Source organism: Macaca thibetana, chromosome 8, assembly GCF_024542745.1.
Source record: "Macaca thibetana thibetana isolate TM-01 chromosome 8, ASM2454274v1, whole genome shotgun sequence".
Taxonomy (NCBI): Eukaryota; Metazoa; Chordata; class Mammalia; order Primates; family Cercopithecidae; genus Macaca; species Macaca thibetana.
Window position 1 is genome coordinate 1,775,143 of NC_065585.1, and position 12,903 is coordinate 1,788,045.

Genomic DNA, 12,903 nt, shown 5'->3' on the forward strand with positions numbered 1-12,903 from the left:
GACACCAGGTGGCAAACAGCGTGAGTGTGGTGGGGGACACCCTGCCACTGTTGGTGACCACCTGAGCCCCCAGGGCCCTCCATCCATGGGCGCCTTACCAAGCTGCCTGCGCTCCTCCAGCTCCTGTGGCAGCACAGGGCCTTGGGGCTTGCAGGAGGTGGGGGGCTGGAGGAAGACCTGCTCGTGTGTGGGGAGCTCTCCCTCGGTCGCTGCTGGGGGACAGAGAGGCCATGAGCCCTGAGTGGGGGGCCTTTGCAGCATCATGGGCAAGTGCGGTGGGCACTCACGGGAGCCGTCGCAGAGGGCCATGGCTACGTGGTAGTGGGCCAGGGAGCGGAAGTACTCGGCCTTGACATGCACCAGGGCAGTCCAGGAGACGGGCATGTAGTCGTGGACGGGTGGCTGGGCCATGGTCTGGTGCACTAGTCTGTACTCGGCTGCCACCTGCCGGTGGACATGGCAGGCACGCGAGGGCCTCCCGCTCTCCGGTGGTGACTGCCTCTCCCTACCCAGCCTCCACCCGCTCCGACCACCATCCCAGCAGCCTCCCTGGCACCCCAGTTCCTGCCGCTTCATGCCATTCCCTGGAGGCAGAGGCTTGGGCGCCCAGGTTCCTGACCAGCCCCCCAGGGAGCAGGACAACAGCCGGCTTGGGGCTGACACACAAGGAAGGAGGCGGGAGAGCTCACGCTTGCCTGGACCTGGGCTCTGGCCCCAGCTCGGCCCCACCCCCTGCACCCTGACACGGGTGCCCGAGCTCACCTGGGCAGCCTCCTGCGCCAGGCGCAGCTGGGCCAGGCAGTCTTGGGGGGCCATGGAGGCAGGGGGTGAGAGACCCTCAAACACACATTCCTGGGCCTGGGCCATCATGAGCTGCTCCAGTGCGCAGAGGGACGCAGGGCTCATGTCTGGGCTCGGCGCATGGGAGAAGTTCTCCCTCAGGAGGCTGAAGGTCCCTGCGGAGGGAGGGGTGCTCACACAGGCAGGGCCCTGACCTGCCCATCTCTGCCCCATGCAGCACTCAGGGAGGCCAGCTAGGGCCGCTCCTGGGACACGCATGGGCCCGATGTGCTCAGCCCCCCTACCTGAGGGACTGACGTCCTAACCACCCCCCAGCTCCTGCCCTGCAGAAGGGGCTCTGCAACACCCTGGCACCACACCCTGCCCCCCCGCGGCCCGGGCCGCCCTCACCAGCGGCCCTCTGGAAGGCCTCCACAGCGCGGTGGGCACCCTCGGCGCAGGAGCGGTTCTGGCGCGCCCCAATCTGCGTGTGGAGGGCGCCGATGTTGAAGAGAACGCTGCCCTTCTCGAAGGCCAGGGCGCGCTGCTGGGCCGGGACCCCAGTAAGCGAGTCGTACCTGCAGTGTCGGGTCAGGCTGGGCGGAGTTCCCACAGTTCCCGCGGCCAGGCCTCCTCTCCCCAGGGTGCCCCCGCCCGCAGAGCCCCTACCAGTGGAAGAAGAGCCCGAGGCTCCTGGCAGGGGTGAGGAAGCGCACATCCAGGAAGCACAGCTGGTTATAGTAGGCTGTGAGCAGCTCCAGGCCCGCCTCATTCCGGCTGGGGGTCCGCATGGCCTGCAGGGCAGGAGCCGCTGGGCCCCACCGCCCTGGTCCATCCCACTCACACACACTGCCCTGGGAAGTCCCGTGGGCATCAGCACCATGGGGGCGGGGAGGCAAAGCCAGCGGGGCCCTGGGCAGCCGAAACTCCCAAAGGCCAGCAGCGTGCGGCACCGGGGCCACCTGCCAGCCCCTCGACACACCCCGGCTGGGTCTGCACACACAGGGTCCTTGGTGCGCCCGTCTCCCCACATCCTCCAGACGTCCACACTGAGCTCCGCCGTCTGTTCCTGACTTAAGCCTCAGCCTCTGCATGTGTCTCCCAGGACTGCAGGAGGGTGGGCGGGCGGGGGAACCACACACCTGCCGCAGGGCCTCCAGCTCTCTGATTTCTGCCTCGTAGGAAGCGCCGTCCTCTCCAAAGTGCACCGAGATCAGCTCCTGATGGGGGGCAGGTGTTGGCATCCACAGTACCCCTGTGCCTGGCCTCCTTCCCTGAGGTGTCCCAACCCACCGTGGGGAAAGACTCATGGTGGAGGAGGGCTGTGTCGCACAGCAGGCTGGCTGCCATGCAGGGTGGGGGCCCTGGGCCCCTCAGGAGAAGCCCCAGAGAAGGGCTGGGGCCAACTGTACGGAGGGACCTGGTGGGTTGATGCAGCTTGGAGCCCCTCTGGCCCTGGGGTTTCCCATCACAGAGGTGGCGCCTGGAGACTCAGCGCTACTTTTATGTGCGTTTCCTTATTCATCCCCATGGCCGGGAGGCAGGTGCCATCTGCCACTCAGTGACTCCAACACTGAACACAGTCAGTGGCTCCTGCAGGGCCCTGCCGGGCAGTGCCAGTCTGTTCTGGGGTCTGAGCCCTCTCCAGGACCCTCATGAGTCAGTGCTGGGTGTGTGGTCCCAAGCCGGTGGTGCCCTCTGTGGGCGAATCTGGACCCTGTGCCCCGGCTGGGGCTTCCAGGCCCCATCCTCTTAGGGCATTGCCTGTCCGAGGGCAGGCCATGTGTTCATACCCACTCTATGGGATCAGCCCCAGCCTGCGGCGCAGGCACCAGAGCGGGCCCTGAACGCAGCAGAGGCTGGGTCTCTGTGGCCACTTCTGCCAGGTCCCTGGTGTCCCTTTCAGCCCTCCCTCCCTCTGGGCCTCAGTTTCCCTATCTGTTCAATGAGACAGCTGGACCAGGAAGCCTCCAAGACCCCCTTGGTCCCAGGGCAGGGCCGTGTCCCTCAGAGCTCGTAGGCCAGTGCCTACCTTCAGTGGTGTAGACCAGTCCAGCTCCTTGGTCTCCTTCAGGCCCAGGGGGATCATGGGGACAGTAACAGCTTCACTACAACCAGAAGCATCGACTTCAGACTGTAAGGCCAAACCCTGCTGTACACGGCAGCCGGGGGTCCACTCCTAGGGCTCTGTGGCACAGGGTGCCTCCCTCCCTCATGGGTGCACACGTGCGCCTGTGTCCTGGGAGGTGTCCTTGCACCTGCGCACCCCCCCACCATCCTAAACCGCTCCAGAAGCACGTGCACACACACGCACGCGTGCGCGCTGTCCCGGCCCCCATCCGCACCTCCCATGCTGGCCAGGGTCCACGCCACCGCTGAGCTCCTCCAGCTCCTCCTTCAGCAGCTGCAGGTTGGAGTTGACGTAGCTCAGCTCCAGGGCGACTGTCTCTCTCACCCGGTTGTTGCTGGTGGCTCTGAGGGAGGCCGTGGCAGTTGAAAGCCCAGCCCCAAGGTAGAGCCAAAGGCCCCATGCCCACTGCCACCCTCCTGCCAGCTGATCTGTCGGAGCTCCGAGCCCACCCTGCAGAGGATGTCGCTGACGGGGTCTGTCCCCCATGGGTGGGGCAGGTGCAGCAGTGGCATCCGGGGGTTCACAGGTGATACACACTACAGTTCATCACCCCTGACCCCAGCACCTGCATGTTCTGACTCTGGCCTGCGGGCACCTCCCTCAGCGCCATGGCTTTCTTTGGGGCTCATACAGCCCTCGACAGCATTCAAACACCACTTCCTCGGATGGTGGGTGAGAGCCACACCCCTCTCTGTGCCTGCATCAGGGCCCGGCAAAGGGACCAGGGGTCCCCAAGGAAGGCCAGGATGGGGGCAGGGAGGCAGCAGGTGCTAAGGGTACCGAAGTTGCACTCACACACACAAGTGCGGCTCACACGCGGCGTGCTCTGAGAAACAGGCAGCTCGGGTCTTCCACCCCTCTCCCAGGTCCCCAACCTTGGGATGCGCCGTCACCTGCCACAGCTCAGCCTCAACCATGGCTCTTCTGAGAAGCCCCCACGTGCACTGCTGGGGCTTCCCAAGCTGCACACCCGGCAGGGACACTGGTTTCCTGGCACTCCCGGCCCAGCACAGAGTCCGTGAAGGCAGGTCTGTGAGGGTCATGGCTGGGCATCACGTGTACTGCGTGCCCCCCAGGACCCATCTGCTCATGCACCTGTCTCCCTGACCTGGCCATGGGGCAGACACCTGCCTGGGTGGCTGTTCTGCCCCCCTCACCCAGGTCAGCCCTGCTCCTGGGGCTGGGTGGCCTCAGGCACTCACCTGTAGAGGTTCTCAGCGCCCGTACGCATCTGCAGCTCCTTGTCAATCTGCTGGTGAATCCGGGCCCTGCGGCTCTGCAGCTGGCCGCACTGCATCTGCATCAGGGAGTCACAGCCCTGCAGAGAGGCCACAGGTGATCACGGCCTGACCCTGTGGAGCCTGCACCAGGCTGTGCCTCGCCAGCCACTGAGAGGAGTGCAGCCTGCCCAAGGGTAACGGGGTGGCCACCATGGGCTGGGGCTGGAGCTGACCTCACAGGGAGGGGCTGGACAGAGCCAGTGTGAATATGGGCCCAGCCAGAGCAGGACCAGGAGGCAGTCAGTGCAGAAGGACGTGGTGGGGGGGATGCTGCTGACTTGTGCTGGGGGTCGGGAGGGGAGGCTGGCACCTGCCAAGGACACCAAGAGCCAGGGCCTCACCAGGCAGCCTGGACAAGTAGGGCTCCAGGAGCCCTGCAGGGGGCTGCCCCTCACAGTAGGATTCTTCTGGGTCTCCTTCTGCACTTCCGGATTTCATTCTGGATCCCCCTTGCCCCTCCCAATTTTTTTCCATCCAATTCACCCATGCCTCCCAACCATTCCCGTGTGGGTTTAGGTGCGGGCTCAAAGGACAGCGTCCCTGAGGCTCTGGGGGCAGCCACTGGCCCCCGATGGTGGGTGCAGAGGCTGCGGTCTGACTTTGGGAATGGTTCTCGAAGTGAACGCACACCTGTGCACTCCCCATCCACAGAGAAGAGACTCTGAGCCTTGTACCCACAGATTGCACCCCCACGGCCCTGCCCAGCACCAGCCATGGCGAAAGAGCAGGGCATGCCCGGCAGGGCCGCTTCTGGACTTTCATGGCTCCTGTGTCTTCCTAAGTGGTGCGAATCTGCTGGGGCTTAAATTTCACTCCAGGGTGATCCAGTTTCATGCCTCAGCCCACCCCATCCTTGTGGTGTTGGGGTCCTGCCTGTGTGATCCTCATGTGTCCCTCCCTCTCACCACGCCCCTCCCCCCAGCTCTTCCCCATGGCTGTGTGGGAATGCCTGGGTCTCCACCCCGACAAGATTCTTTGCAGCTACCTGTGGCTGTCCTCTGGGTGGGCTCCCAGGCGTGGGCCGGCTGGCTTGCCTCTCCAGCACCCACTCCTTCCATGCTTTGAGACCCACAGTGCTGCTCAGGGCTCGATGCTCAGGGACACTGACTCCCACCCAGCCCTTGGGTGAGCCTGGTCTGTGTCAGGTGCGGCCATCTGGCCATTTCTGCCAGTCAGCAGCAAGACAAGGCCTCTGGTGGCTCCTGGGACTGCTTCCCGCCCTTGTCGGGAGACAGGACCTCTTCTGTCTCAGGACCTTGTCGTGTCTGAAGATGAATCCTGCCACCATGAAACTGACCCGATACTGCATGAAGCTGCAGATTCATGGGGCCAACGTGCACATGGCACTGGGTCTTCCCCTCTGTGGACCTGGCACCCTCTCCACGCACACACGTCTCTCAGGCCTTTCCGTCTTCCCCGTAAAGAGCTCACATGTGTTTTCCTGGGTTTCCCCTAGATATCTACAGAGAGTTATTTTTGCTAATGTGAATGAGACCTTTGTCTGCATTGTAATTAGTTTATTCCCATTATACAGGAATGATTTGATTTCCTAGACAGAAGGCCTGCTTGTCCTGCCCCCCAAGCTCACAGCAGCCAGCTGAGTGGGTGACCATCTATTATGGGTGAATTGTGTCCCCACAAAAGACAGGTTCAAGTCCTAACTCCCAGTACATGTGAGTGCAATTTGTCTAGAAATAGGGTCTTTGGCTGGGCGCGGTGGCTCACGCCTGTAATCCCAGCACTTTGGGAGGCCGAGACGGGCGGATCACGAGGTCAGGAGATCGAGACCATCCTGGCTAGCACAGTGAAACCCCGTCTCTACTAAAAAATACAAAAAAATTAGCCGGGCGAGGTGACGGGCGCCTGTAGTCCCAGCTACTCGGGAGGCTGAGGCAGGAGAATGGCGTGAACCTGGGAGGCGGAGCTTGCAGTGAGCTGAGATCTGGCCACTGTACTCCAGCCTGGGCGACAGAGCGAGACTCCGTCTCAAAAAAAAAAAAAAAAAAAAAAAGAAATAGGGTCTTTGCAGATATAATGAGTTAAGATGAGGCCACCCTGGAGTAGGGGGGGTCCTTAATCGCAGTGACAAGGGTCCTTATAAGAGATGGGAAATGTGAACACAGCCACATGGAAGTGGCCATAGGAAGGCAGAGACAGAGACTGGAGAATAAGGCACCGTCCCCTGGAACCCACCCCATCCCCCAAACCCCTGCACTGTCCCCCGGAACCCATACCATCCCCCCAAACCCCTGCACCATTCCCTGGAACCCACACCATCCCCAAACCCCCGTGCCGTCCCCTGGAACCCACACCATCCCCCAAACCCCCGCGCCATCCCCTGGAACCCACACCATCCCCCAAACCCCCGCACCATTCCCTGGAACCCACACCATCCCCCAAACCCCCGCGCCTTCCCCTGGAACCCACACCATCCCCCAAACCCCCGCGCCATCCCCTGGAACCCACACCATCCCCCAAACCCCCGCACCATTCCCTGGAACCCACACCATCCCCCAAACCCCCGCGCCATCCCCTGGAACCCACACCATCCCCCAAACCCCCGCGCCATCCCCTGGAACCCACACCATCCCCCAAACCCCTGCCCCGTCCCCTGGAACCCACACCGTCCCCAAACCCCCACACTGTCCCCTGGAACCCACGCCATCCCCCAAACTCCCACACCGTCCCCTGGAACCCACACCATCCCCCAAACCCCCGCGCCATCCCCTGGAACCCACACCATCCCCCAAACCCCTGCCCCGTCCCCTGGAACCCACACCATCCCCAAACCCCCGCGCCGTCCCCTGGAACCCACACCATCCCCCAAACTCCTACGCCATTCCCTGGACACCCGTGCCGTCCACCAGACACCTGTGCCATCCCCCAAAACCCTGCGCCGTCTGCTGGACACCTGTGCCATCCCCTGTACACCCACACCAGCAGTCTCCTGCTGAGTGCTGGGGGTGAGGGAGCCTGATGGAGCTCCCTGAACTGAAGATGAGCCGGTGCTTAGGGGCTGGGGGGAGGGACACAGGCGCTAAAGGGCCAAAGCAGAGAGGCCATGGTGGCTGGGAGGAGGGTGTGCTGGCCCAGGACGCTGGCCTCCCCCCAGCCCAGCTCTGTCCCCGTGGACACCACCCAGCAGGGGACGGGCCAATGTGCACTTGGGAACCCTCATCCTGCTCCCGTTTCCCACTCCCGCCTCCTCCAGAAAAGAAATTCCCTCCAGAGCTGCTTCAGGGGCTCAGTCTGGAGACGCCCACAGGTGGGAGAGGCACGGGCGCCTCAGATCTGAGCAGCTCCCTGAACTTGAGGCCTGCCCACCCCCGCCTCCCATCCCTATCTTTCCCACCCGCACTACCACCTTGAGGGCCTCTGCCCAGTACCTAGGAGACCCCCGTGCCACCCACTGCACTACACACCCTCCCTGCAAAGGCCCCACTGCAAGGCTCCAGTGGCTTTAAGGGCTCTGGCTGTGCAACGGGCATCAGACACCCAGCCAGGTCCCTGCTCCCCTCCTGGCCCCAGGAGAGCTGTGGGGAACCTGGCCCCTCAGAGCCCCACAGGCACCTGCCGTGGCCCTGGGCCGTTCCTCGGCCTCCCCACCTGCAGTGCTCCCTGCTGGTCAAGTGACTTCCTGGCCTACATGGGGATGAGCAGACCTGAGCTGGACCTTTGAGGCTGGGTAGACCTTGGAGGGGGAGGCCCATGCCCCACTTTCCACACTGGGCTGAAGGTTGTGCCCAGCAGAAGGGTCGTGGACACAGGTGTTCAGCCCCTGCTCCTGCTACAACCTCCCCATCCTCTGGAGACAAAGGTGACCTGGAGCCCCCCCACCACCACCCCCACGGTGCCCTGACACCCTACTGTGACCATTTTCACCTTGCATTAGGAAAGAACAGAGAGGCTATGGTCTGCGGGGGTCCTGAGAGGCAGCCACACATGAAGGGCCTGGCCGTGCCTCGATGGAGAGGGACGGAGAACAGAGAAACAGCCCCCAAACCCTGACAGTGGGGCTCCTCTACCAGTGAGGAAACAGTGTGGCCGTGGCCAGAATGGGGCTGACCTGGGGACTGGCATAATGTGGAGACAGTTATCCCAGCCCAGATCTGGGAACAGCAAAACATCAGAGCAGGACCAGACCTCCACCCTCCCCCAGGATCCCCTGGCCCTGGACCAGGCAGTCCCCAGGCAGAGGCCACCCACCTGGAGCAAACCAGCTTCTTCCCCTCAGAGCCCTGGCCCTGGGCACCCTGTCTGCTGACACCCACCCATCTCAGGGATCCCTCTCCTCTGCCCCCACTGAAGTCTCACCTGAATGCAAGAACTGGAAGCCCCAGAAGGGCGGACACATTAGCACCTACCCGACCCACCATCTCTGCCCCCCACTGATGAGGGAGCAGAATTCAATGGGCATTGGCGCACAGGGGTCTCCTGGGACGTGGGGCTACAAGCAGCACGCACGCCAGAGGGATCACAGCCTGGCCACTCACGCCAGGGACCACCACTCTCTCTGATGCTCCCTGGGGCACCCAGGCACTGGTGGTTCCTGAGCACCCCTCTTCCTGGAGCCCAATCTACCTGGGCAGGGGCCTAGGAATCCGTTTGTAACCAGCACCCAGAGGGTGCTGCTGTCCAGCCAGGCCAGGGAACCTCAGGCTGACCCACTCGGCATGCTGGAGACCAGGCGAGGGGGGCACAGTCACTCTGCCCATCTGCTGCTCCAACGCTCTCCCTCCTCAGCCCGCTCCCCCTTCTCTCACTGGCCTCCCTTGACCTCCCAAGGAAACCACAGGACCTGCATACAGCCAGGCTGTGTTCTCTGTGGTCCTCCCCGGGAGCCCCTGCAGCCCCTGTGGGAGGGACGGCAGCTGGGTTGGCCGCCCTGGGCCGTGCCAGGCTTCTCCCCTTACCAGCTTGGCAGCCTTGGCCACTTACTCACCCTGTTCCTCAGACGGGCTGAGGCCCAGGGCTTGGGAGGCACCGATGGCAGGACTCCAGCTGCGGCTCTGGCCCCGGCACCAGGTAAGCGCTCGCGGAAAGCACACTCTCATCATACCCGGGGCAAATACAAGTCACCCAGACCCGTCCACAGGGCCTCAGGCCCAGGCGTGGTCTCTAAGCGGAGGAATGACCGACCCCTGACCCACTGAACTCTGAGCATTAGGGCCAGTTTGGGGGCCAGCCTGATGGGGGTGGAACAGGCCTCACTCCAGCCTGGCCGCAGGCATCAGGGAAGACCTTCCAGATGGCAGGACGGCCTGAGTGGTGTGTGTGTGACACAGGGCCTGCCTCCGCTCCCCGGCCACCTCCCACAGACCCCTCACCAGCACCCTGACTGCGGGTCATTTCTGGACACTGCGAGAGACGCGGCAGCCTGGAAACAGCTTCTCCCCGACTTTCCAAGGTGACAGCCCAGGGAGGGCCAGGACAGAGAGCCCGGGCACAGCCCCCAGCCTGAAAAGCGTGACCTCCAGAGCCCTCTGGGACATCTTGTTTGTACAGCCTCCCAAACATTCCACCCAAAACAACTTTGCTGTCCCAGGCCACCTGCAGGCATGGCCGCCCTGCCAGAGCGAGTTCACAGGGTTCGGGCAAAGGCTGCCTCTCCCTCCAGTGCCCAGGAGGTGCTGCAGCCTCTTGCACGCCTAGGGGTGGGCAGGAAGGGAGTCCTTGAGGGCTATGGTCAGCATCGGCAGCCCAGTGACCTGAAGCCAAGCCCTGGCTGATAGCACCGCCTCCTCCTCTAAGAGACCTGAGTCCAGACACGGAAGCTGAGTAGAACCAGGGACAACGAAGTCCGATGTCCCAGAGGGGAGGAGGGCCAGGCGCTATCAAAGGCTCACCTGGGGTGAGGAGCAGGAGCAGCCCCCCGCTGAAAGCCCGCGATGGGCATGGGCGCCCAGGGTCTGGCAGGAGCACTGGGACAGCCTCGAGCTGGTCCGCAGGGAACACGCAGGCTCTGGACTGCAGAGCAAGGCCCACAGACGTCCCCTCCTTTCCGGGCACAGACTCAGCAGGTCTCCATAGCCCTGCCCATCCCTCCCACTTGCCCAGTCAGCGCCCCGGGTTAGGGACTTCAGAAGGGGAGGAGGTTTGGGAAGTCAGGAGAGGACAGCCGGGAAGACCTCTCTCGATTTCCCATACCCAGGAGGCTTCGCTGCCTGCTGCTACCAGTGCACCCAATGGGCACCCAGTTCCTGAGCGGTGCAGAGGGAGGACCGAGCTAGGGAAGGAGGCTATACAGGTGCCGCAAAGGAACACGACGGCGGGTGATGGGAGGGCGCTCACAGAGCCCAGCCCCACACCCGCCCAGAAGGGGGCCACGAGGAGGGCGTCCCCCGACCCGCTTCAGCGGTGAGGATGATCCAGACTTTGGGTCCCCGCATTTCCTGGCTCACATGAGTGGCCTGGAAGCACCTCCACCGAGCTCAGAGGAGGAGGGACGCAGGCTCTGGCCTCAGTTTCCCTGCCTGCGTGCGGGCCGAGTGAGACGTGGGAGGGGGGTGCCCGGAACGCGCTTCGAGTGGGGGCAGGAAAGGGCCGGGATTCCGGGCCCCTCCTCCCGCCACCGCGCCAGCGCTGCGCACCTGCAGCCGTGGACTCTCTTCGCCGGCGCCCGCGCCGTCCGGCCTCTCCTCCAGGATCATCGCCGCGCCCGCCGCGCTGGGGGGTCCTTCGGGGTCAGCCTCTCGCGCAGCGCTCCGCAGCCGGACCAGGGCCTCCCGCACCACCCGGGCCGCGGGCTACTCAGTGCCCGCGCCGGTCCCCGACTGTCCCTCCTGGGTGGGGGTGGCCCGCTGCGCGGCTGGGCGTGGCACGGGTCCGGTGTGCCAAGCAGGCCGTTGCCCAATAGGCGGCAATGCCGCTTCGACGGACAGCTATGTCAGCCAACCAGAGCTCTAGGAAGGCGGGCTCTGGACGGCCAGCCCCGCCCACCCGAGGGACGGTAACCCCTGGCAACCGAGGCCTGAACGACCGCGGCCGGCTGGCAGGTTGTACTGCGCATGCGCCGCAGCGGCCGCCGAGCTTGCGGGAGAAGTTCGGGAAACGGAGGAAAAACTCTACGGAACGTCCCAAGCTGAGAGTCAGGGCGGACCTGGCCTCGGCGCGCCCGGCTCCTGGGCTGCCTTTGCGGGGACTCCAGGAGTCTGCCAGGCCGCGCCGTTTCGTCCCGTCACCCCGGCAACGGGACCCTCTAAGAGGCTTGTTCCAAAAATGTTCACAATGGGGTTTTTAAAAACGGTTTTGTTAGGGACAAGTGCTTGTGTGAGTTCTCCGACAATGCCTGCTTTCTTCTCTCTGCTCGCGGAGCGGAGGCTCCAGGCCTGGCCCCAGTCCGAGGTGCGCCTGTCGGTGGCGTCCTGCTTCCAAAATCGGCCTCCAGAACCCGCCTCCTTCCAGAATCCGCCTCCTTCCAGAACCTCCGCCCAGAACTCGCCTCCTTCCAGAACCGCCTTCTAGAATCCGCCGCCTTCCAGAACCTCAGTCCAGAACCCGCCTCCTTCCAGAACCTCCGTCCAGAACCCGCCTCCTTCCAGAACCTCCTTCCAGAATCCGCCTCCTTCCAGAACCTCAGTCCAGAACCCGCCTCCTTCCAGAATCCGCCTCCTTCCAGAACCTCCTTCCAGAATCCGCCTCCTTCCAGAACCTCCGTCCAGAACCCGCCTCCTTCCAGAACCTCCTTCCAGAATCCGCCTCCTTCCAGAACCTCCGTCCAGAACCCGCCTCCTTCCAGAACCTCGATACAGAACCCACCTCCTTCTAGCACCTATCTCTGGAACCCACGTGCTTTCAGAACTACCTGTTTGTAGAACTTGTTTCCAGAACGAACCTGCTTTCTGAATCTCTTTACTTCCAGAGCTTGCTTCCTGGACTGATCTGTTTTCAGAACCTACTTTCAGAACCAGCTTGCCTCCAGGACCACCTGCTTGGAGAACTGGCCTGCAACCCCAGGACTGGAAGCCTTGAGCCCGCACTGCTCCCTGCGGGGCTCACCCGGCTGTGTGTGTCCTTCCTGGCCTTCCATACTTCCCTAGGTGTCTGGTGACTTCGGAGCCCGCTCAGATTTCATGTGGGTCTCCTTAGCTCAGAACACACCCTTTGAAGGGAAGGAAGGCCAGGGCACAGATGGTAACCACGGCTCCTGTTCATCAAGTTCCTCTGAAGCCCAGGCCTTATCCATGTTGACTGCCCCACCACAGGCCCAGCCGAGCCTGGGAGCTGAGTGCTGGGCTCATTCTCGTGCCTGTGCTCCCAGCCCTGCAACAAGCACACATGAGCCTGTCATCCCCAGATCTCAATCCTGAAGGCTAAGCTCCGTGGTCTGCCGCAGCCATCTATCTGCAGCAGGCTCCTCCCACAAACAGTCTTCTTATGAGGCCCCTGCCAGTCATGCCAAACCTCCTGGCCAAGGCCTGTCCTCCACTCCTGGCCTTTTGAGACAGGGTCTCACTCTGTTGCCCAGGCTGGAGTGCAGTGGCACGATCACAGCTCACTGCAGCCTCCACCTCCCGGGCTCATGTGATCCTCCCACCTCAGCCTCCTGAGTAGCTGGGACTACAGGCTTGCACCACCACACCTGGCTAAGTTTTGTATATTTTGTAGAGACAGGATTTCGCCACGTTGCACAGCGATTCGTCTGCCTTGACCTCCCAAAGGTGCTGGGATTACAGGGATGAGCCACCACACCCGGCCTTTTTTTTTTTTTTC

The 12,903-nt window shown here is 63.3% G+C and overlaps 1 protein-coding gene across 1 annotated transcript in view; it reads right to left on the bottom strand.

Moving 5' to 3' along the window:
- The window catches only part of RHPN1 (rhophilin Rho GTPase binding protein 1), a 100,236-nt gene that overhangs the window by 2,534 nt on the left and 84,799 nt on the right, over positions 1 to 12,903 (bottom strand). Inside the window, exons 2-11 of the mRNA XM_050801010.1 lie at positions 10,782 to 10,932; positions 4,114 to 4,229; positions 3,126 to 3,254; positions 2,813 to 2,888; positions 1,923 to 2,000; positions 1,450 to 1,574; positions 1,192 to 1,358; positions 763 to 956; positions 288 to 444; positions 99 to 212 (exon numbers count right to left, since the gene is read on the bottom strand). Coding sequence (XP_050656967.1) covers positions 99 to 212; positions 288 to 444; positions 763 to 956; positions 1,192 to 1,358; positions 1,450 to 1,574; positions 1,923 to 2,000; positions 2,813 to 2,888; positions 3,126 to 3,254; positions 4,114 to 4,229; positions 10,782 to 10,841 — 1,216 coding nt within the window. The 5' untranslated portion in view covers positions 10,842 to 10,932. The remainder of the gene's footprint in view (positions 1 to 98; positions 213 to 287; positions 445 to 762; positions 957 to 1,191; positions 1,359 to 1,449; positions 1,575 to 1,922; positions 2,001 to 2,812; positions 2,889 to 3,125; positions 3,255 to 4,113; positions 4,230 to 10,781; positions 10,933 to 12,903) is intronic.